Here is a 24,869-nt window from a genome sequence, read left to right as displayed (position 1 = left end):
ATTTAACATTAAACGCTTTAACTCAGGGCAGGGAAGTAAAAACAAATAGAGCACAGAGTACCCGCCGTCTGGTATAAATAACTTGTCTGCCATGTGTGCTCCACCAATAAGAACAACACAGCTCTCTGAGTGCCGACTACTGTTCTAATGGCTTAAACACTCTCTAATCAAAGTATCTCCATGACGGGCTCAACATGAATTATCTTCAGAGTCATCTCTGAACCATCTGTCTTCTGTTTACTTATAAATCAGTCAAGGGGATCTTAACTGCAGATTAGAGTCCAATGGGTACTTTAAATTGAAAGATATGCCAAACCAAACTTAATATGCTTCACACACACTGCTATTTTAGGGGGAAAAGATATGATAAACTTCAACCAGATGAAAAATGTGCAACGGCAAATCGCCCTGGTGTGATTTAAAGGCCTCTGAAAGTAATTATTTAGAATTGATGTGAAAAATGTGATCTGTAACAAGGTTAGAAACATACAAAGTGAAAGTTATAAATTTAGCAATAAAACGTCCCGGTGATCACTCAGGCATGCAGCTTGCTCTATGGTGGTTGTATATTCTGGACAAAGTGTGTGCTGCGTGAGCAACAGGGACCGGCTTGGGAGGAATTCAAATATTAATCCATCCTCCCAGTAGCGACGCTAGGATTTTATAAAAAGATGGGTTTAAATTAGTCATAAATGGGCCTAATGTTATTTTTACTATTGTAAAATATGCATTCATGTTGAAAAAAATACATAAATAAATAAATGGGGGCTTTTTGCTGCATACCTAGTGTGATTGATTTTTTTAATAATAATTTAAATCCATTTACAAATGGTAAAAATTAACTGACTGCCTACCTTTTCATGATACAAATGAAATGCCAGCTCATCACAAGGCACAATTATATTATCTGTTATTTTGACCGGTAATATTATAATACACAGACTAGGGGGCTCTGCCAGCTGCTCACTTCGCTCGCCAACCCTGGGCGGGCGCTACACACTAGCCACCTCGTGGATCTGCTGCTCGCGCTTGGGGAAGCAGATGTACAATTTAAACAGATTGTTATTTTCATGGGAATTCTTACACGTGCATAATAGAGCTATTTTACATTACAGCGAGTAATTAACCATATTAAAAAAATAATAAGATGTAATAAATTGAAAGTAAATTATGTTTCATGTTGCATTAGAAGTATTCATTATGTTATACATTTTTGTTCTGGTTGGCTTTGAAATGAACAAGCAAATACTTTTAAACTTACTTTTACTTCAAAACTTCAGTAAAAACAATTTTTTGAATTTTATCAATATAGCATTGAATTTTGATTCCGTGTTTGGACTTACATCTTGACAATGCAACGTATAACTGCCCGTGAGTGAATATCATTTCTTTCTCTCTATTAAATAAACCAACTTCTTTGAATGTTTGTCCCTGTGATGTTAACTGTCATAGCAAAAGCAATTCTAATGGGAAACTGTAAACGTTTTAATCCGAATGGCATATCAAGACCTCCTTTGGTGTCTAATGGTTTCCCCATCACCTTTCTTGATCATTTCTGGCGCCGCACCGAGTGGCACTCATTCCAGCAGCTCCTTGTGTGACTTTATCTTTTTACCTTTTTTTTCTATTTTTCGCTATTTCACTGATCACTCCTACCACTTTCTTTTATGTGGAATCGCTCCCTGGACACTTCTTATTATTTGTACTACTTGACATGGATTTTTACACTCCGAGACTCGCCTATTCAAGTAGTCAACTTAAAGCACTGAGAAGAAAGGCCCACGCCGGTGAGGTTCCCTATTTACCTGACGAGGTAAGAAGACGATATCGGGGCAGCCGAGCTGGCGCAAAGATAAAAGCCAAGCAGCTTGCGACAAAATGGCGTTATCAACCGTCGGTGCCTTCTGTGATCCTTGGAAATGTGAACTCACTACCAGATGAGATCGACGAACTGGCTGTGCTGCTGAAAAATGTCAGAACCTACAGAGAATACAGCTTGCTGTGTTTAAGTGAAACGCGGCTGACAACTACCATCCCAGATGCTAACGTGGAGCTACCCGGGTTCAGCACGGTTAGAGCAGACAGAGACGCAAATACCAGCAGTAAGAAGAAAGGGGGGGGGGGAGTTGCTCTCTATGTCAATACAAGATGGTGCAACTCTGGACATGTAAACGGTAAAATCTCCACTTGCTGCAGGGACATCGAACTGTTGGCCGTAAGTCTGCATCCCTATTACTTGCCCAGAGAGTTTGGACATGTGATTGTTGTTATTGTTTACATCCCCTCTCGAGCGAACGCGAGTGACGTCATCCATTCCGCAGTTGCTAAGTTACTAACGCAGCACCCTGAGGCGCTTGTGCTAATCGCTGGAGACTTTAACCATGTGACGCCGGACAAAACATTACCTGCCTTCTCCCAGTATGTGGACTGTAACACCCGGGGAAACAGGACTATCGACCTACCGTATGCACACACGAGAGACAGATAGAGAGACAGCTGGACGCATAAGGCTTGTTTTTAAAGAGACTGCTTCGAGCATTGTTTTAACCTCAGTGCATTTAATGAAGACTTTTTTCTATTGGATTTTAACCTCCACTTCACTTCTGTTTACAGCCAGAGAAGCACACAGCTCATTGGCACAACAGATAACAATACATGGCTGAAATATCAGATTATCAAAAGACGAGATTTTTGATCACCTAGTTAAGGACCGATTCGTTCATAGCTTCAGGGATAGGAAATGCAGCCATCCGATATGCTCAATAAAACTCTCAGGCCGCACTTTGCAAACACTCAAATAGTGATGAGCGATTTCCACAGAGTTAATTTTGCCGTGTGTTTTGCCAAATGGCAAAAATGTTTTGGAGCTTCGCTGAACTCCGCAAAATGCACTGAAGTCAAAGGGGACAGAGGAAGTGAACAAGTCCGGAGTTGACTGTAATGGTACGGTGGCCTTTATAGTGTCCCTGAGGGCTAGGGAAGAGGCTTACAACTATGCCGGACGTGGCACAGGTGCGGCGATTAGCAGCTCCCGACATCAACCACGGACACGTGCAGTCCCACACTTGTGTACTTCAGTGTGGAACGCCCAACTCTGCATCGCGCCCTGGAACCGCTCCAGCCTCGCTGTCACATCCGCTCTTTAAGCCGTGAGTGCGGCGATTATTTATTTAAAAGCTGGCCTTTTCTTCTGAGCCTCGGTCCTGTAATACCACATGCATCAGCAAACTTTTAACTGCCAACATCAGACTCTAACACGTTTTGCAGTTCTGTTTGCTTTGTTTTGCTTAGTCTTGCAGGGCCAGTCGTGATTCTCCAACCAGAATACACGTCTGAAGACAACCCATTAAAAGGTTTGTAGTGAACAGAAGTGAAATCTGCCTAAAGGTCCCAATGATCTCCTTTCTGCCACGGCCCCTGTTGTTGGTGATGCTACTTTTGTGTAGAGCCCACTCGCGCTCCCTTACATGGGGTCATTTTATGGATTACAATCCCACTCACAATACAATGAAACTAACGAACCAAACCTTCATGGGATGTGGGAGGAAAATGAAGAACCCCTGGAAACGCAGGGGAACGTGCACACTCAACACAAGTGGTGCTCAGCCCTGGGTAATATAAAATTGAATTCAATATGGTATATACCTTATTAGAATGATTGTGTGGGAGGTTACTAGAAACGCTCTGTGCTCCAGGAAGAAAAGGTAAATCAGAACAGAACACAGATGGCAATCCCATCGAATAGTCACTTGGAGATCCATAGTGCACCTTGGCCAGTGGTTTTCCCCAGCTAGCCCTATAAACGACATTAGAAATCAAAACTTGAAGGTCATATTTTATGTCTTGGATCTGTAAGAATACTTCACGTTTTGGTTAAAAGACCTGTACACAAAGTCAGCCCCTCTGGTAGGTAGTAATAGATGAAATAAAGGGAAATGAAGCTCCCTGAAAAGTGATAAGCAAAGAACCAGGGAGTCTGTCTAGTCATGGGATTTGATTTCCCAAAGCATTTTGACAGAGCGTGATATGAGTTCTCTTTTTGCAGCAAAGTGACACAGTAAAAGTGCTGCTGATCCACAAAAAGGAGGAGACTGGGGTTTAAGTCTCGGTGCTCCCTCCATGTTCTCTCTCTGTCCATGTGGGTCTTCTCCAGATGCTATTGTTTCCTCCAACAGTCCAAAGACATGCAGGTTAGGTGGATTGGTGATGCTAAACTGGCTCCTATTATGTGTCTGCGTATTCACCCTGTGATTGGGTGGCGCCATGTCCAAGGATTGTTCCGGGGCTTCTGTCATATGCCTGCTATGATTGGCTCCAACATCCCTGTAACCTCCCCTCTGGATAAGTGGGTTCAGAATATGGATTGATGAGTTATCCTTATTTTAAGTTTGTTTAATAACTTATTCTGGTATCACAGTGGTTAGCTCTGCTTCCTCACACGCCCAGTGTCCTGGGTTTGAATTCTCTACCCTGGCATTACTTATATGGACCCTGCAAGTTTCCCTGTGTCCACACCATAGTTAAGTGGACAAGTAACTTCAGAATGGCCTCTGTCTGAGTGTAGCTAGTAATAGATCCTGCCTTGTGTCCAGTGCTACTGGGATTGGCTGTGAGCCACCTTCACTCACACTGGGCAAATGTATCCATCCATTACTAGGCCCATGGTCATGTTTAAAATTATGAAGGGAATTAGTACAGTGGATCGAGACTTGTATTTTAAAATGAGTTCATCAAGAACACGGGGACACAGTTGAAAACTTGTTAAGGGTAAATTTCGCACAAACATTAGGAAGTTTTTCTTTACACAAAGAACGATAGACACTTGGACTAAGCGACCAAGTAGTGTGGTAGACAGTAAGACGTTAGGGACTTTCAAAACTCGACTTGATGTTTTCTTGGAGGAAACAAGTCGATAGGACTGGCAAGCTTTGTTGGGCTGAATGGCCTGTTCTCGTCTAGAGTGTTCTAATGTTCTAATTATAGGTCCCCGGGCAAAGCAACGCACTGGGGCCCCTGCCTACACAACCACTTAGTAAGTCACAACATACATAGATTAGCATGGGGCCCCTATGCTCGTCGGGCAACCACCCAGCATGCCCATGCGCTGACGGCTCTGCTCACTGGTGCTTCCAGGAGCCTCTGGAACCCATAATTGTCAATAGTAATGTATGGAGATGAGCCAGGCAAATGAGGACACACACAATGTTCAGCAAGGGGTTGGAGCAAAACTGTTAGGTGCTTTAATTAAAAACAAACAAAGTGCTCAAAAAGTGCCGTGCTCCATCCATTAAGTAGTTAAAAGAAATATTCCATAAGATTAGTGATGTCCATGAGTTAAAATCAAATAAATAATCCAAGAAATAAAAACAGAATAAAACCATGCAGTCATTGGGTTTTTTCGCTTATTCTTCCTGAGCCCAGTGCATCTGTTTCTCTCCATCTCCCAGACTCAAGCTACTCAGGTTTTGCAGCCGGCAGAGCTCGACATCACCGGAAAGCACTGATCTTGCAATGTTCAGAAGCAGTCTTTCTGCATCTGAGACAAGAATTTCTTCCATTAGCTCACGTTGTAAAGAGAACACTTTTGAGCCAGATGTTACAAGTTTGCAGCTGACCGTTGGCAGTTCACCACAGAGCAAATCAGGAAATGGAGATGCTTCGTGGTGTGAATCCACAGCAATACACTTGGTGACGAGGATGGGATTTGCACAGTGGACAGGTGGAGTGTAGTGGTGACATTGCACAGAAAAGGAGCAGGGTGTGAGAGAGAGAGAGCTCAGCTGACGTCATCAGTAAGTGCTCCGCTCACAGTGTTCAGAAGCAGTCTCTGTGTGGCAGAGGCAAGAGCTTCTTCCATTAGCTCACGTTGTAATAAGACCACTTCTGAGCCAGACGTTATGAGTTGAAGCTGACCGCTGGCAGTTCACCACAGTGCAAATCGGGGAATGGAGATGCTTCGTGGTGTGAATCCACAGCAACACATTTGGCGACAAGGATGGGATTTGCACAGTGGACAGGTGGAGTGTAGTGGTGACATTGCACAGAAAAGGTGCAGGGTGAGAGAGAGAGAGATAGAGCTCTGCTGCTGTCATCAGGAAGCAGTCTCTGCGTGACAGAGACAAGAAATTCATCCATTAGCTCATGCTGTAAGGAGACCACTTCTGAGCCAGACGCTGAGGGCTCACGAATGGCAGTTCACCACAGTGTAAACCTTCAAACTGAGATTCATCATGGTGTGAATCCACAGCAATGCACCTGGTGACGAGAATAGGATTTACACAATGGACACGTGGAGTGTAGCGATGACGCTGTGCAGAAAAGATCTGGGCTGAGAAAGGGAGAGCTCAGATGACGTCACGTCATCAGGAAGTGCTACGCTCGCCGTGTTCAGAAGCAGTGTGGCAGAGAAGACAAAAATTTCTTCCATTAACTCAAGTTGTAAAGAGACCAGTTCTGAGCCAGACACTGCAAGTTTGCGGCTGACCACTGGCAGTTCATCACAGTGCAAATCAGGAAATGGAGATGTTTCATGGTGTGAATCCACAGCAATACTCTTGGTGACGAGGATGGGATTTGCACAGTGGACAGGTGGAGTGTAGTGGTGACATTGCACAGAAAAGGTGCAGGGTGAGAGAGAGAGAGCTCAGCTGACGTCATCAGGAAGTGCTCCGCTCGCAGTGTTCAGAAGCAGTCTCTGTGTGGCAGAGGCAAGAGCTTCTTCCATTAGCTCACATTGTAATAAGACCACTTCTGAGCCAGACGTTATGAGTTGAAGCTGACCACTGGCAGTTCACCACAGTGCAAATCGGGGAATGGAGATGCTTCGTGGTGTGATTGCAAAGCAATACATACCCTCAGAAAAAACACTTTTTAGTGAACTTTGTGTTGCCTAATTGCAAAAATGCCTGCAAAAGGAATTTTAGTTTCAGTTTTTCAAAACAGTACGTGGATTGAAACTTGCCTGCTTCGCTCATCGTCGATCTTCCTAATTTCAAATGCTAGAAACTTATGAGACTGATTTTATTTGATGTACTTCATATTGTAGCAAGTTCCTCTTAAAGTAATATGAGGAGCCTGGTACATACACAAATCTCCTACTCTTAGGAAAAGCAAATTCTATTGGGAATGGAACCAGACAGAACCTTAACCCCAATCTGATCCCCTTAGATTGAGATGTCCTTTATGTATTTAAAAATACAGATGGGATGAGGCGGCCTACAGGAGGAAGGTGGACAGTCTGGCGTCATGGTATGAGGACAACAATCTCACCCTCAACACAGACAAGACAAAGGAGATGATAGTGGACATGAGGAAGGAGAGGAAAGCTCACCGGCCACTGTTCATCTGAGGGCTTGAAGTTGAGAGGGTGAGCAGCATTAAATACCTGGGCGTCTACATCAGTGAGGACCTCACTTGGACACTTAACACCACACAGCTGGTCAAGAGGGCTCAGCAGCGGCCGTACTTTCTGAGGAGGCTAAGGGAGTTTGATATGTCGACTAAGATCCTTGGCAACTTTTATAGCTGCATTGTTGAGAGCATCCTGACCAGCTGCATCACCGTGTGGTACGGCAACACTACTGTTATGGACCGCAAATGCCTGGAAAAAATGGTAAGGACTGCTGAGAAGATCACCAGGACCTCACTGCCCTCTCTGCAGAGCATCTACAAGTGATGAGTTCAACGGAGAGCTGCCTCGATCCTCAGGGACCCCACCCACCCCCAGCATGAACTGTTCACACTTCTACCCTCAGGCAGGAGGTACAGAAGTATGAAATGCAGGACTTCCAGGCTAAAGAACTCTTCCTTTCCCAAGGCCATTAGACTCCTAAATAACTGAGTGGAGTTTATAACCGTGGTTCACCTCATTCTATCTACCTCACACCGACTGTATTTGACTTGTCCATCACACACTTACCTGCACAATTACACTTTATACTTCTATTCTGTTTTTATACTTTATACTGCCTCTGTTACTTATTATCTATCTGCTACTTGTTATTTATGCTTATCTTTATACGTTGGTTTTGGAATTTGGTGTGGATAGCAAAGAAAGAATTTCACTGTACAGGGAAACGTGTTTCCTTACTATGCACATGACAATAAACTTTGAACTTTGAAAAAGGAAATAACCACCCAAACAATTAAGTTAATTAAACAAACAAGAATATATATTATAAACAACCAAACAAAACTATAAACAACCTTTAACCAATCCTACCCCAAATCCGGAACAAATAAATAAATACTAATTAATATGACCACCCCCTTGAACCCCTCAATAATGCACTCCCCAGAAAATGGCAAAACAGAAAAGAGAATCCCTCGCTATATTGCGCTTTCGACTTTCGCAGCTTCACTCCATCGTGGATTTTAAATGTAAGCATATCTAAATATATATCACGGATTTTTCGCTGGTTCACAGATTTCTGCGGACAATGGGTCTTTTAATTTATGGTACATGCTTCCTCAGTTTGTTTGCCCAGTTGATTTCATACAAGGGACGCTATTGGCGGATGTCTGAGAAGCTACCCAATCAGAGCACGTATATGATGTATTAAATAAAACTCCTCAATGATATACGATAAGCTTCCCGCGCGGTGCTTTGCACACTTAAAAGCTCTAACAGCACGTATTGATTTTTGATTGTTTGCTTTTCTCTGTCTCTCTCACTCTCTCTGCCTGACGGAGGGGCTGTTTGCACAGAGGCTGTTTGCCTAGCGGATACGGACGCTCCTCTAAAAAATACTGAAAGACTACCTTCACCTTGATCCCTTCCTTGCGGCCGCTTTATCGTGGTGCTTCCACTTAAAAGCCCAATAGCCCTATTGATTTTTGATTGTTTACTTTTCTCTCTCCTTCTGACATTCTCTGCTCCTGACGGCGCTCCTTTGAAGAGGAAGCTATGTTTGCATTCTTTTAACTGTGAGAAAGAACTGCCATCTCTGTCTTGTCATGGAGTACAGTTTAAACTTTTGACTAAAGGGTGTTATTTCATGTCTAGAGGGCTTTAATAATGTTAAAAAACGTATTTAGAAGGTCGTAAACAGGTTTTCTATGCTCTAACTGCGAAAATATTAGATTTATATATAAAGAATCCTACTTTGCGGAAATTCAATTATCGCAGTAGAGTCTGGAACGGATTAACCGCGATAAATGAGGGTTTACTTTATGACCATTTACAGACAGCACAAAAATATTCACAACACATACATATATATATACATATATATAAAAATATAAATTAGGCATACACGCTCCCCACGCATTCCCCAGTTCCTTTTATATCAACTTTGTCTTAGTTTTGAATCCAACCGGCCTGGGAAGTCCACCGATAAATCCAGCCTACTAGCCAAAGTATCCCACTGACTTGTTAGATATAAAAAAGCGAGCTCACTGACTTGGCGACGACTCTTTTATTGAATGTTAAAGTTCACCTCACCCGGGTGTACAGTATTGGCGTTAACCATAGCAGATGCCAGCGTCAAAAATATAAGGTAAAGCCGTGCGCTCCGACGACTTTTTCTGGTTAGCCAGCACTCTCTTTTTTCTGCGCGCCTGAACCGTTCTAGTTACAGAGCATTATTTGCTTTACAGATAGCGTCCTTGTTAATCCACCTTCCCGGCTCCTTCTTAAACAATCCTTCTTTTAAAATGCGCGCCTCCTTCCCTTTTTAAGTCGGTTCTCCTTCTTACCACAAACACCAGCGCGTTTGGGCAAGGACCCTCAGGCGTGGTTTGACTCCCTGCTCCCCTTAAAGAGATATCTTCCAAGACAACCATTCCCTCGGACATTTATTCCAAAGGGAGCAAGCGGCAGAGACAGATAAAAGCACATAAAATATGTAGCAACCATTACAATATGATTATCGAAACTCTCACTTTATGCTTCTCCTTGATTGAAATAAGAAACATTAAACAGTCACCTGCTCTGGGGTGGCACACCTGAGTCAACTCCGGAGCAACTGAAGGTCTTTAGAAGAAATCCCACACTAAGTAAGATGGACTGAATGAGTGCAGCTCTGGTTAAATACAGATGTCTCAAGGACATCTCTCAGCAGGGTCTCTCACACAGAGGTGCACAAAGTCCCTTTTGTCACTTTTTGTCTTCTTTGAGGTTTCATAGATGGTGGAGGTGCTGCAGTAACGAGCTTCCGAAATGCAGATGTGCTGCTTTGCAGTATCGACTTGAAAATCTTTTAAAGATTACTAGCCCATTATGAGACATTTTTTTAGAACCATTTTTATCCCGCACCTGGTTGCTGCTCTCTGTGTGAAGTTTACAAATTCTCCTTAAATATTTGTCTGGTGACACTGGTTTTCATTCCTGAAAAATGTGTCTGTTAGTTTAGGTGGCAGTTTTAAATTGGGCCCATGTTGGCTGAACTGGTGCCCTGTCCAAGACTGGTACACGCGCCTTGCAACATTGACACTGCCAGGGTAGGCGTTCCGCCATGTACAGAATTCCATTTACGGCAAGCGCTTTCCAAAGCTGCGCTTCAGAAGCCAAGGAGAGTTTAGCTTACCATGGACTCTGAACCCAGTGAGATACACAGTTGGCACGTACAGAGGCTCTCTTTGATATTTGGAATGCCTAGGACTCAACTATAAACCCATTATTTTCCTTAAAAGATTTTCCACCGACATTTTGCCATTATTTATAACAGAAATGGAAATGCGTGGGGGAAACAGAAAGAGCAAGTTGTTCAGGACTTAAGGAAGTACAATTATAGCTAATCGTTTTGCTTCTTTCCAATCCATTTAGCATCGCTTTCTGGCATGGAGGCAGAAGGAATATAAGAAATTAAAGGCGCGCAGATTGCAGAGCCAAAAGTGAAAAGAAAAATGTAGGGACAGAAACAAAATGTAACAAAGAATTTGCACCAAAAAAGACACCCATCATGAAACGGAACTGGAAGGAGTGGGATCTCCGCTTGTAGGTTAAGATGGTACATGTCTCACCATGAGGGCACACTTAGGTGGACGGTCCAGAATTTGCTGCTTGGTGTTACTGTGGTTAATCACAAAACCCTGCATCCTGGAATTTGATCAAACATTTGAAGTAGTGTTCAGGTTGAAATTTGAAAGGCCTTTAGAAAGCATTTAGAATCTTTGTTATGTTGCGGCCTTGTGTTAAATTATTTTCCATTCATTGCTTCCCAGACTGAAAACCCACAGAATGACCAAGTGAAAACAGGACTTTAGGAATTCTGGCAATTTTTCAAAATAATAACTGAACTCTCACATTGACACAATTATTCAGACCCTTTGCTATGACACTTGAAATCTGCGTCAAGTGCATCCCATTCCATCGATCAACGTTGAGATGTTTCTACACCTTGTCTGGAGTCCACCTGTGGTCAATTCAGTTGATTGAACCTGATTAGGAAAGTGGCCTGAACTCCCAAAGAGTTCAGTTTTTGTCTCCTCAGATCGCAGAATCTTTTCGCCTCTTGCTTTCAGAGTCCTCTAAACTGTCACATACATGTCTTTTACTTAAGAGTGGCTTCCCTCACCAAGCTTCACCGTAGAAATGGAATTAGGCAGGTAATGAGCAGTGCCTGGTCTTCTTCTGACGTAATGCTTGCCCAAAGACTGTGTGTCTCATCAGACTAGAGGATATTTTTCTACATGCATGCAGAGTTCTTTGAACTGTCAAATGCCTTTCACTCAAGAGTAGCATCCATCTAGCCACCCTGCCATAAACATCTGATTGATAGAATGCTGCTGAGATGGTCGTCTTTCTGATAGGTTTGGCCATCTCAGCAGATGACATCTGAAGCTCTGTTAAAGTGAGCAATGGGATGTTGGGTCCCTCCCTGACTAAGGCCTTTGTTTGCCTGTTTACTCAATTTGGCAAGACTATCAACTCTAAGAAGAGTTCTGGTGGTTCCAAACACCTTGAGTTTCCCAGTATTTGAGGCCACTGTGATCCTGGGACCACTCAGAGCTTTACAAATGATTTAATTCCTTTGCCCTGATCTGTGCCTCATCATAATCTGATCGTAGAGGCCAACAGAGAGTTCCTTAGACTTCATGGGTTGGTTTTTATGTTGACATGGAGTATAAATTGTTGGACCTTCTATATACAGGGACACGTGTGCCTTTCTAAATGATGTCCAATGATTCCACTAGTGGACTCGAATCAAATTCTAGAAACATCTCAAGGATTATTAAAGCCAACAGGATTCACCTGAGCACAATCGGGAGTGAAAGAGCACAGCATCTGAATACACCTAGGAATGATGGATTACAGCTTTTAAGTTTTAATAAACTAGGGGGCTTTGCCCCCTGCTCGCTTTGCTTGCCAACCCCCGGGTGGGTGCTGCGTGCTAGCCACTTCATGAATCTGCCGCTTGCGTATGTAAAATTTAACAAGATTTTTATTTTCATGGGAATTGTTACATGTGCATAATAGAACTAACTATTTTACATTACAGCGAGTAATTAACCATATTAAAAAATAGTAAAATTAATAAATTGAAAGAAAATTATGTTTCATGTTGCGTTAGAGGTATTCGTTGCGTTATACGTTTCGCTCTGTTTGGCTTTGAAATGAACATGCAAATACTTTTTAAACTTACACTTTTACTGTAAAATTTCAGTAAAAACTATTTTTTCCAATTAATTTTTGCCAATATCGCTTTGAATTTTGATTCTGTGTTTGGACATACATCGTGACAACACAACATATAATTGTCCGTGAGCGAATATCGTTTCTTTCTCTCTAATTAATAAACCAACTTTTTCAAATGTTTGTTCCTGTGATTTGTTATTTGTCATAACAAAAGCTATTCTAATGGGAAACTGTAAACATTTTAATACGAATGGCATATCAAGATCTCCTTTGGTGTCTAATGTTATCCGCTGAAGATGTACTATATTACCTTTCATGTCGCCTGTTATGATACATCCTTCTTTCTACAGTAATTCAGAAGGAAGAAGGAAGGAAGACCGGGTGGTGTTAACGGTGGTAGATATTCTTCAGGATATTGTAAGTTGATGTTTTCATCTTCCGCACTATCACCACCAACAGTTTCAGCATAGTCTATTGATACACATTAAACCAATTTGCCGTGTAACCGATCGACTATTTTCACGTCTGACGTTTCTTTGTGCTAGGATTGCCCATGTACTCATTTCTTCTGTTGATAACCCTTCAGAATAAAATTCTTCAATAAGATTTGGACATAATAAATATTCTTTTATTAGGAACTCAAAATGTAATAATGTATAAGAGCTGAGAGCGTAGAAACTGTGTCTGACAAAAGCATTCACACGAATGAGAGGTGAGACGACCGTGGGCGTGGCTGAAAAATGGTTGAGAGGAGGGCGGGACTTGAAAAAATCTCTTGGCAAAAGTCTTCTCTCAAGATTTTCTTGTAAAATAGAGAGATGTGTACATCTTTCTGAAAAAATATTGTCTGTTTATCAGTATAGGTTATTAAGTGTAGTGATAGATAGATAGATAGATAGATAGATAGATAGATAGATAGATAGATAGATAGATAGATAGATAGATAGATAAGGCACTATATAACAGATAGATAGATAGATAGATAGATAGATAGATAGATAGATAGATAGATAGATAGATAGATAGATAGATAGGGAACTATATAACAGATAGATAGATAGATAGATAGATAGATAGATAGATAGATAGATAGATAGATAGATAGATAGATAGATAGATAGATAGATAGATAGATATTCTTTTAGACACACTATATTTTAGCTCCTAACTAATAATGCAATTATGGAAAGTATTTTCAATCCTTACACATTTAAACAACATCAGTGAAGTTGACTGTGCAGTTTTCTACTTAAGACTGTAGATATTTTCCATTCATTGCACGCATTTTATCGGAACTGTCAGTTAAACAAAAGTTAAAAACTCACGTCATGTTTTCAGGATCGATCGCACAGGCTCCCACCGCTTTTGTGACATTGATAAGAAGGGCCTGGTTGGTGCCAGTCAGTAGGGAAACGAGAGGTTGGATGCCGCCACATTTCCTAATGATGGCTCGATTGGATTGTTCCTGGGCGCACTCTCCCAAAGCTCCCACCACATTAACGAGAACCTCCTCAGGCTGGTCAGTCAGCAATCCTACTAGAAGGTCTATTGCTTTGTACTCCTGAAATCTAAAAAGAAGAATACATTAATTAGTCATCTTTCACTTTACAGTGATAGCCCATGAAAAAAAAAAAGCTGTCGTGAACAGATTGTTTTATAAATAAGACATTTTTATTATGTACATTTGCAAAGGAAGCCTTTACTGAAGATGATTAGCATTTCCATAGCACAGTGCCACTGTTTAAATGGACTCTTTTGTTTCTGGTGGGAGACCAGTCAGCGACCTTCTGAGGGTTATATTATGAGTTTTACCAGCAATGGTGTACCCTGTCTACAGATGAGCTCGACACTGAACTGGATTAAGTGGGGTTAAGAAAATTGTGTTGCAATGTGAACACCTCCCTCTGTGACTTCATGGCACACTTCTGCTCCTTAAACTGATAGCACAGACACACTGTAATCTCCATCACTGAGGAAACACACCTGTATAATTACTTATTAAACCAATCAAACTTTTGTTCCACTAATACTAATCAATCATTAGTTGAATCTTCTTCTTCACCTTTTCTTACTTCTATGTGGGGTCAATGTTTTTGATGAACCTTCTCCATTCAGCTCGGTCCTGCACCTCCAGCGCCAGTCAGACCCTTTTCCTTCAGATCTACTTTTACTTTATCTATCCACCTCTGCTTCACTTTCTCTTCCCTTGGACTTCCATTCCCATCACTCTTTTGCCGACATACTCATGGTCTTTCCTTATCTCTCATCCATATCACTTCAACATACTTTCCAGTCCTTTCTTAGATGTCTCTTCCACCTTTGTTATACCTCTGATTGTCTAATATCTTACTCTGTCCTTGTTGTAACTCCACACATCCATCTTGAAATGTTCATTTCTGCCACATCCAACTTCTTCTCTGTCTTTGCTCCCATCACTGCCCATATCTCAGTTCCATACATCATTGCTCATCTTACGACTGTCTTCACAACCTCACCTTTAACCTTTGTCTACATTCTACGATCACAAAACACTCCTTCCAACTGTTCCATCCACATTGCACTCTTCATCTAAGTTTCCATCTTGGGCTACCACAGATCCTATTTGAGTATCACTGCTGACCATTGCATCCCTTCATGGACACATCTTATTCATCTTCTAATAGCTACTTCCAGCATGATGATGCACCACGTCACAAAGCCAAAGTCAACTCAAACTGGTTTCACGAACACAAGAAAGAGTTCAATGTTCTTCAGTGGCCTTCAACCCGACAGAACATCTTTGGGATGTGGCAGAACGTGGGATTCACAGAACCGTCAACATGGACCAGAATGTTTCCAACATCTTGAGGACTCCAAGCCACAAAGAACTGAGGCTGCTCGGACAGTAAAAGGAGGCCCTACCTAGGATAGCGTGGTGGTCCTAAGAGTTTTGAGTGTACGAGAGGATACCCAAAAATAACCAGAATCTGTACCTGGCACGCAATCTCGAGTTAGTTGCAAATTTCACCGTTAGGGGTAGCCCACTAACAGTATTCTGTGGCAGTCTGACAAGTGGCGTCACTCTGCATTGTTCACACGCCATTTCGTGTCGGTTTTTCTTGGTGCGTATTATATGTGTTCTGAGATTTTTGTGGATGATCATAAAGAACATCGAGTCTGAGTTACATTTTGTCTTCTCTTAGGGAAAACAGCTGCTTAAACTGTAGTGACGCTTGAAACTGCTTTTAAAGAGGAAGCTTTACGTAAAACACAGGTCTACAAGTGGTTTTCGCATTTCAAATAAGGGGAAATGTCACTCAAAGACCAACCAAGATCTGGCCGACCTTCCACAATTAGGAATGAAGAAAATCTTTAAAAAGTTTGCAATGCAATTTACGAAGATCGTCGTCAAACTATTGAAGGGATTTCTGAATTGACTTGTGTGTCTTGGACCTTTTGCCAGCTTCCCTACTCACCTGATCTTTGTTCTGTGCGACTTTTTCTTGTTCCCATATACGAAAAAAAGGAAAATCATTTTTGTACCATACAGGAAGGAGGGTGTCAAAGAAAAATCGCTGCAGGCCTTGGACAACGTTCCTCTTCGGCGATGCCAAAAATGTCTCCACCATTGGGGAAAACCGTTGGGACAAGTGCATTCATTCACATGGAGAGTACTTTGAAGGAGACTAAAGTTTCAGTAAGTAAATATTATTAAAACAATTTTTTTTTTTCAGTTCCGGTTATTTTCGGGTACCCCCCTCGTATGTCAGCTTAAGTTCAGATGTACATTGTAAGAATATCTGTTGTCAGAGGTGCCCGGGGCGACGACCCGGCCGAGATGCCATGAAGGACCGGAAGAGGGGGTGCACCCGCCTTGGATCACGTGGGGGCTGCCACCCTGGTTGCTTTGGGGGCCACGGGTTGAGGGCATGGAAGCCCAACCCTGTAGGGGTCCGTAGTCACCGCCCCTGGACCTCAGCACTTCCGCCACACCAGGAAGTGCTGGGGGGAAGAAGAGCAGGGACACCCGGAGTGCTTCCAGGGATGCAGCCGGCACTTCCGCCACACAGGGGCGGGTCGGTGGGTGATTGCCGGAACCCACCTGGAGCACATCCGGGTGATAATAAAAGGGGCCGCCTCCCTTCATTTGAGGCAAGAGTCGGGAGTGGAGTGGACTGAGCTGGAGAAGAGAGAAGGAGGCGGTCTGAAGAGAAAGGCATTGTGTGGCCAGGACTTTGGGGGTTTTGTGTGTGCACTTTAAGACTGTAAATATTGTAAATAAACTTGTTTGTGGGTGACATGAACGTGTCTGCCTGTCTGTGTCTGGGCCAGCTTCCACACTGTTATTACATTTATCCATTTCCTGACTCCACTTTATCTGTTACAAGGACCAGGAGGAGCAGGAGTTCTCTTGAACATCAGGTACAAGACAAGCACCAATCCTGGACAAGATGTTGGTCAATCACAGTATGAGTTCCCTCACACACACACACACACGCTGAACCAATTATCAGCTGTCCATCAACCTACCAAGTAATCAGTGGGACGTGGAAAGAAACAGGAGGACCAGAGGAAACCTACAGGGACCAAAAGTGCAGATCTCGGCTGAGACCCACACCATGCCATGTAAAACAAGTTCTTTAATTACGATAATTAAAAACTGTTATAATTGAATGGGAAACACATTTCTCCTCTTGAATTTGTTTCTGACCCCAGCAGCATGAAGCAAAACAATGAATGACAGCATTTTGTAGAAAATGGAACAATGAAAAAAAAAAACAATTAAGAGAGAAACAATAAGACAAAAAATGTGTTTACTTTTGTCTTTTGGAATTGAAATCCATATTATGTAATGATTAGTTCAGTCATTTACTGTACCTGATGGTCCAAGAGGGGTTTTAAAAGCTATCAATAATGCAATTGATAAGAGTAAAAGAAAGGCAGCCTAGTCAGGACGTTAATGTACAGAAAGGCCTGGCTGCCAAAGCCAGTAAATGATTCCAGGAAGGTAAATCATTAGAGGTTTACTGAATTATGTCTTTTTAAATCAGAAACAGATATTAAATAATTGGTGCTACTTTGTCTTGAAACAAACGGCATACATCTTTTTTTTGGTGTAAAGCGTGTTTTAAGTCAGCACGGCTTGGTGGAGTGTACAAATCCCACAATATTAACAATTCTCTCTGGACACTTCACCTACAACACTGGAACAATATCTATGAGGAGTTGAAATATTTGAAAATCTACAGTGCCCTCCATAGATTTATTTTTCCTTGATTCACCCCTCTGTTCCACAGTTTGAAATTACAAATCAAACACCTCGGACATCGTGAGTAAAGTGCACATGGCAGACTTTGCATTCATTTTGGTCGCACAACTACACCAATCTACACAGTCCCACCATTTCAGGGCACCATAATGTTTAGACACAGCAATGGCAGGTCTATTAAAGCCGTCACATTTGGCACTTTGTCACATATCCCTTGCATGCAATGACATCTTCAAGTCTGCGATTCATATACGTCACCAGGTGCTGAAGGTCTTCTCTAGGGATGCTCTGTAAATCCTTTAATCTTTAGCTCCTGCTTGTTTCGGTGGGCTTGTCCCCTTAAATGCTCTCCTCATCATATGGAAAGCCTGTTCAATTGGATTTTAATCAGGTGATTGGCTTAGCAATTCCAGAATTTTCCATTTTTCAACTTTGATAAACTCATATGTGGCCTCAGCAGTGTGTTTGGCTCATTATCTTATTGTAGGATGAAGTGCCATCCAGTGAGTTTGGAGACATTTACTGGATCTCGAGCAGATCAGATGTTTCTACACACCACAGAATTCACTGTGCCACTGGCATCAGCATTTCCACCATCAGTGAAGAGAAGTGTGCCAGGACCTGTGGCAGCCATACACACCCAAGCCAGAACATTCCCAGCACTGCCATGTTTAACAGATGAGGTGGTCTGCTTTGGATCTTGGGCAGTTCCTTTTGGTCTCCACACTTTGCTCTTCCCATCACTCTGATGAAGTTCATCTTTGTCTCGTCTGTCCACAAGACCTTTTCCCAGAATTCTACAGGCTCTTTTAAGTCCTTTTCCACAAACCGTAATCTGGCCGTCCTGTTTTTGTGGTTAACTAGTGGTCTGCACTTGCAGTGTGGCCTCTGTGTTTCTATTCATGAAGTTTTCTGCTGATAGCCGTCTCTGATCTGATCTGTCAGACAGGAGTTTGGAGCTTCTTCTTGACCATAGTGAGGATTCTTCTGTCATCAGCAGTGGAGGTCTTCCTTGGCCTACTAGTCCCTTTGTGATTACTGAGCTCAAAAGTGTGTTCTTTCTTCTTCGTGATATTCCAGACAGCTGATTTTGGTCATCCTAAGGTTTTACCAATGTCTCTAATGGTTTCATTCTTGTTTTTCAGCTTATGATGACTTCTTCGATTTTCATTGGCACAGCTCTCATCCTCATATTGAACAATGGCAACTACAGACTTCAAAGGGTAGAAGCAGGTCGAGGTATCTTATGAAGCCATGAAACCCACCTGAGTGATCACAAACCCCTGTGACGCTTCAAACATTATGGTTCCCTGAAATGGGGGGCCGTGTATAAAAAGTGCTGTCATTTCCACATGGTGTGACTGAAATGTATGCAAATCCATTTAAATGAAAGTCTACAATGTCCACTTCAATCACGATGTCTGAGAGGGCTATCAAGTAAAAAAATGGGTCTTTATCCCAAAGATTACGGAGGGCACTTTATATACTGTATAAAAGGCAAATCCCACTGACTCACTCATCACGGAATCTCCTGAACCATGAGGACTTGGGACTTGAAATTTGGAATGTGGGTTACCCTTGGCCCATAGGTGCTCACTAAGAAATGGTTTTAAAAATATCGTTGTCCAAGCGCTGTCCGCTTTTCACGAGAGAATTACTTAACAGATGTACATCTGGTTGTTTTCTATAATTTGCTTGAACTTTCTGGTTGATTCTGCGACTTCTCTCATTGCGCAAAGTACCAGAGTTCGTTTGTGGTACCGATGCATTTATGCAAATCCAAGAGAGTGGCTGTGGGCCGAATGCAGGAGGGAGGGGCCTTCCTCATTCACTCGCCAGCCTCTGTTCAAGTTAGTCTACGTCTTGCCACGTGTTGGAGTGCACCTCACCTCCGCTTAGCTAGCGATACCTGTTTGTTCAACAGACATGATCATCTACAGATTGTTAAGGAGTAACGTTTGACGTTTTTGAGAGAGAGCGATCCGAGCTACGTGTGTTTTAGAGGGTAGCTGCTGAATGCCAGAGATATCACGGCCACATGCTCTTCTCCACCTCGCAGGGAATGCTCTCCTGTGAGAGCTGAACACGATCAGAGGCACTGGCAACGTCTCTTGATTTTTAAAGTTTGTCCTGTTTCACTACTACGTGGGTGCAGCCACGGGGTACGGCTAGTATATGTAGTGGGGGGGTGAGGTAATGAGGTGGGGTTAGGAGGGTGTTGGTCGTAAAGTTTTATTTATTATGAGGATGTTCTTCTGCTTAAGTTTGCATACGCTGGGTTTATGTCTGTTAATGACGCTTTTGTTTGATAGCCAAGATTCAGCCAGCTCTCTGGCACTTTTAGTACTGGCCTTAAATCTTACTTGTACATTGTCTAAGTTAAATGCAAGTTCCGGTTGAATTTGTGTGCGTATAAATCAGTGATTGTGAGTCCTTCCTTCTGACAGCATTTTGATGCTCCTGTATACGTGTTGCGATTCTTTTTGACGTTTGTCCTACGTATACCGCTGGGCAAGAACTGCATGGAATGCTATGAACTGCGTTTCGTATCTCTGCTGACGATTTCTTGTTTTTGGTATTAAAAACTTACTTTATATATATTTATATATATATATATATATATATAAATATACATATACATATACATATACATATATATATATATATATATATATATATATATATATATATATATATTTTATTCTTTTAAATGAAGAATGACAAGCCTGCCTCCTTCTCTTTAAAGCCTTTCTGATGATTTATCCCACTATGATTTTTAATCACTAAATGTAAAAGTTTGATTTCCTAGTGGGCAGGACAGCAGTCCATTTATCATTAGATCATGAACATTTTGTATTCAGAAAGATTATCTTACATTCTATTTTATTATTGGAGACAATTTTCTGTTTTCTAACTCTGCATGTTCAATAAAGACAGTAATCTCAGGGTATTTAAACAATGTATGATTAAAATAAATGTCCTGATTTTCTTCCGAATCAAAAATGTAAATTATATTTTTGTGCTCAATCATTTTTCATTTTGATGCATCATTAATCAAGCAAATAGTTACCACATGTTGGATCTGTTTCTCTTTAAAGGAGATTCCATACTTCCCACATCTACAAAGTCCTTACAAAAACACATCTAATTTTGCCTTTTCGTACAGGAGAAATGAACGTTGGATAATAAAATTACTTTTTTTTTTAAATTACAAAACATGGTTGCTGCCTCGTGATTGTTGAAGGAAATAAATTATAATTTGCATATGCATTTTGAATGATTTTCATCCATCCATTAATTTTCTTAACTTGCTTTTTCATTACAATTGTACCAGAAAAGTAATAATAATAATAAAAAACAAACCCTTGGCATTTTTATAACATTGTTAGAATAATTTGTACTCAGCAGAGAAATAAAGCTAGGAACAGCCAGTTCATTCAGAAAGACTGTCAGCATTCAAGCCAGGATAATGGCTCCCTAAGCAGTATCTTCTAGAATGTACCGAGTCATGTGACGTGGCGTGTCACGTGAGCAGAGGCAGAAACCACCCAGTCCTCACATTCTTTGGTCTCCTGGTCAGCCAGTGTTGCCAGGTCTGCAGGTTTTTTGCTCAATTTTTGATCATCGTCCGTGGGAAGAAGTGGGCTGTCACAGGTTGCTTTTTTGGGCTACTTTTTAAAAATCAACATGGTATTTTGGGTTATTTTTCAACCACCCCTCCAACAAATTTTTATCATGTTTTTCATTCATCTGGCAACCCCTTTCCCTGCTCTTCACACTTGTATATGTTCTTTACCTCCCCCTTTGTGTGATGGTATATTCCCATTATATCATTCTGAATTATCTGAGAGGGGAACCCCCCCTAATCAGGCTTTGATGGTGTGTACCTAATCCTCTTGCTCTGACACCGCCCTCTGCTTTCCAGTGTGTCATTTTTTGTCTGCCTCAGTCATTGGGCTACTTTTTGGCGAAATTCTCTATTTTTAAGCTGTCGCTGTGCTATATTCTTTTTGGGGACCTGGCAACCCTGTACTCAGCCACACAGCGTATGGAATATATTAGAACATAAATCTAACGCAAATGAGATTGGAAACACACAATATCTGAGCCACCTGTTTGAATTTGGCAAGATCATGAAGCTGTCCTTCCATCAATGCCGCCATTATCCTTCTCACACCAGCCGCATGCAGTTTAGAGGTACATGTGCAGATATAAATGGTCTCTTTACACATATGAGGTGGGACCCAAAAATTCCCATAATCATTCAATAGCATGGGAGTACCTACAGTGCCTATGTCAATGTCAATGTTAGCGTCAATGTCAATTTATTTATACAGCACATTTAAAACAACATAGGAATGCTGTGGCCAAAGTGCTTTACAATAATAAAATAACATAAATAGAAATAAAATATATGAACATAAATGAAATACATAATAAACAGAAGTAATGTTATACAGTATAATCACAAAGAGGTCACAGAATGCAAGTGAATAGAAATGAGTCTTTAATCTCGTTTTGAACAGTTCATTTATAGACGACTCCTTTATGTGATGAGGTAAAGAGTTTCACAGGCGAGGAGCAGCAGCTGCACAAGCCCTGTCCCCCTTAGTTTTACACTTAGTACAAGGGACAACAAGAGACAACTGACCAGAAGATCTAAGTACTCTAGATGGCTGGTGTAAAACACACAATTCAGATAAATAGGCAGGAGCGAGCCCATGTAAAGATTTAAAAACTAGCAACAGGATTTTAAAATCAATTCAAAAACTGACAGGCAGCCAGCGTAAAGAAGCTAACATTGGAGAAACAGAATCAGACTTTCTTGCCCCAACCAGAAAACGAGTAGCAGCATTCTGGACCAACTGTAACCTGCGTATCTGGGATTTGCAAATCCCAAAATACAGAGAGTTGCAGTAATCGAGGCGAGAAAAAATAAAAGCATGAGTAGCTTTCTCAAGATCCCAAGAAGATAAGAAAGGCTTGATCTTACCTAATAGACGAAGCTGGAAGAAGCAACTCTTGACTACAGAATTTACTTGTTTCTCAAAAGAGAGGTTATTGTCAAAGATAACACCAAGATTGTGGACTTGAGGTTTGCAAAAGACAGAGAAAGAGCCGAGAAGTCCAAGACCAATTTGAGCTTCAGCTGATGGACCCACCATAAGCACCTCCATTTTATTTTGATTCAGATCAAGAAAACTATTAGCCATCCAGGATCTTAGTTCAGAAAGACAGTTGTGGAGTTGATTTATTGCAGAGTTGCAGACAGGAATATAAACCTGAGTATCATCAGCCTACAGCCTGGTTAAGCACTCCACCGAGTGGCCCTATGCTGAGCTGATCGAGGGCGTATTTCTGACATTTATTCTACAATCGTGCGCGTGACTTTGCTGATTTTTTTGTCTCCATACTGAAAGAAACATAACAGGACAAATCGAACACCAAAACAACGATGACTGCGTTTTTGCAGTTTGATGGACTTGTTAATAAAGAGTGTTTTCCCGTGAGCAAGCTGTAAACCAGCAACATGACATCGACCTGCTGAGATGTCTGCTGGAAATAACGATGAAAAAACGTCTAGAGAAGTGGTGCACATTGCAGCTGTGTATTTCACCACGACCGTGCACCTGCACACACCAGATTGTCAATCAAAATAAGGCTGTTGATTTACACCCCCAAGTTCCCCCGACCTTGTTCCTTCTGAATTTATTTATTTTTTTGTTACCAAAATTAAAAACAAGAACGAAGGGAAAAAGATTTGCTACCATGGAAGAAATCCAGAAAGAAATCATAGGAGGATCTTGACATAGAAATAAAAGATGAGTTCTGGAAATGTGCTGAGACAAGTGGATTGCATCTCAAAGGGAAGATTTTGATGGTGACTAAAACGGGAATCATGTAAGTTGTCAGTCAGTCAGTCATCGTCCAACCCACTAAATCCTAACACAGGGTCACGGGGGTCCACTGGAGCCAATCCCAGCCAGCCAGCACAGGGCACAAAGCAGGAACAAACCCCGGGCAGGGTGCCAGCCCACCGCAGGGCATACACATACCAAGCACTCACCAGGGACAATTTAGGATCACCAATGCTCCTGCATGTCTTTGGACTCTGGGAGGAAACCCACGTAGACACGGGGAGAACATGCAAACTCCATGCAGGGAGGACCCGAGAAGCGAACCCAGGTCTCTTTATAGTGCTACCACTGCGCCACCGTGCCGCCCCCATGCAAGTTGTTTAATCAAGATAATTTCTGTAAACAATTCTGGTCATTTTCGTATCTCTGCTTGTATACAAGAGTGAGTCAATTAAAAACCTTAAAATTGTGATAGAAATCCTAAATACCATACCATTGTCATGTCAGTTGGCCACATTGTGAGCAATGACATTTGCAGTGTCCAGTTGAGAAGGTGGGTGTACAGAAGTACAGTGCAGATGAGCCACGTGATGCCGTTGCAGCAATATAAAGATGGCAACCCTACTGGAAACATCCGCCAAAGTGGAGCAGCGTATCAAAACTCATTGACAAATGAAGACTCAGTATGGGGACGTGTGTCTGTCACTCCAGCAAGTGTACAAGTGGAGTAGGAAGTTCTCCTCAACCTGGTCAGACACACTGAGTAGTGACACCATTGCCATTTGAAGAAGCTGAACGCATCGTGATTGAAAGTCAGTGAGTGTCAATGAAGGATATGTCATGGTTCTGTACACCAAATCATCCGCGATGTGCTCCACTTCCACAAAGTGTCGGTGAGGTGGGTGCAAAGGCAGCGTACTCCTTAGCTGAAAGAAACTCATCCCCAGTGATTACGACATTTCTGGACTACTCAATGGCTGAAAAGAGTCAGATGAAGAGGTGCAGCTGGTGGTCCATGAGTGTCTGTGCATGCGACCAAAAGCATTTTTTTCCCCCTAGAAGAATCCATGAAGTTTATAAATGCTGGAGGACTTGTATCAAACACCATGGAGATTACGTAGAAAACTGTACGACACCTTTGGTGTAATAAATTATGGATACATATTTAAGGTTTTCATTTGACTCA

At 41.9% G+C, this 24,869-nt stretch overlaps 1 protein-coding gene across 1 annotated transcript in view; it reads right to left on the bottom strand.

The window, feature by feature from the left end:
• The window catches only part of odad2 (outer dynein arm docking complex subunit 2), a 195,267-nt gene that overhangs the window by 49,216 nt on the left and 121,182 nt on the right, over nucleotides 1-24,869 (bottom strand). The window contains exon 16 of the mRNA XM_039753888.1: nucleotides 13,903-14,145. Within this exon, the coding sequence (XP_039609822.1) occupies nucleotides 13,903-14,145 (243 nt within the window). The remainder of the gene's footprint in view (nucleotides 1-13,902; nucleotides 14,146-24,869) is intronic.

The sequence above is a fragment of the Polypterus senegalus genome, chromosome 5 (genome assembly GCF_016835505.1).
Source record: "Polypterus senegalus isolate Bchr_013 chromosome 5, ASM1683550v1, whole genome shotgun sequence".
In the NCBI taxonomy this organism is placed as follows: domain Eukaryota; kingdom Metazoa; phylum Chordata; class Cladistia; order Polypteriformes; family Polypteridae; genus Polypterus; species Polypterus senegalus.
The sequence above is the reverse complement of the archived record's forward strand: the minus strand, read 5'-3'. Positions and strand labels throughout refer to the sequence as shown.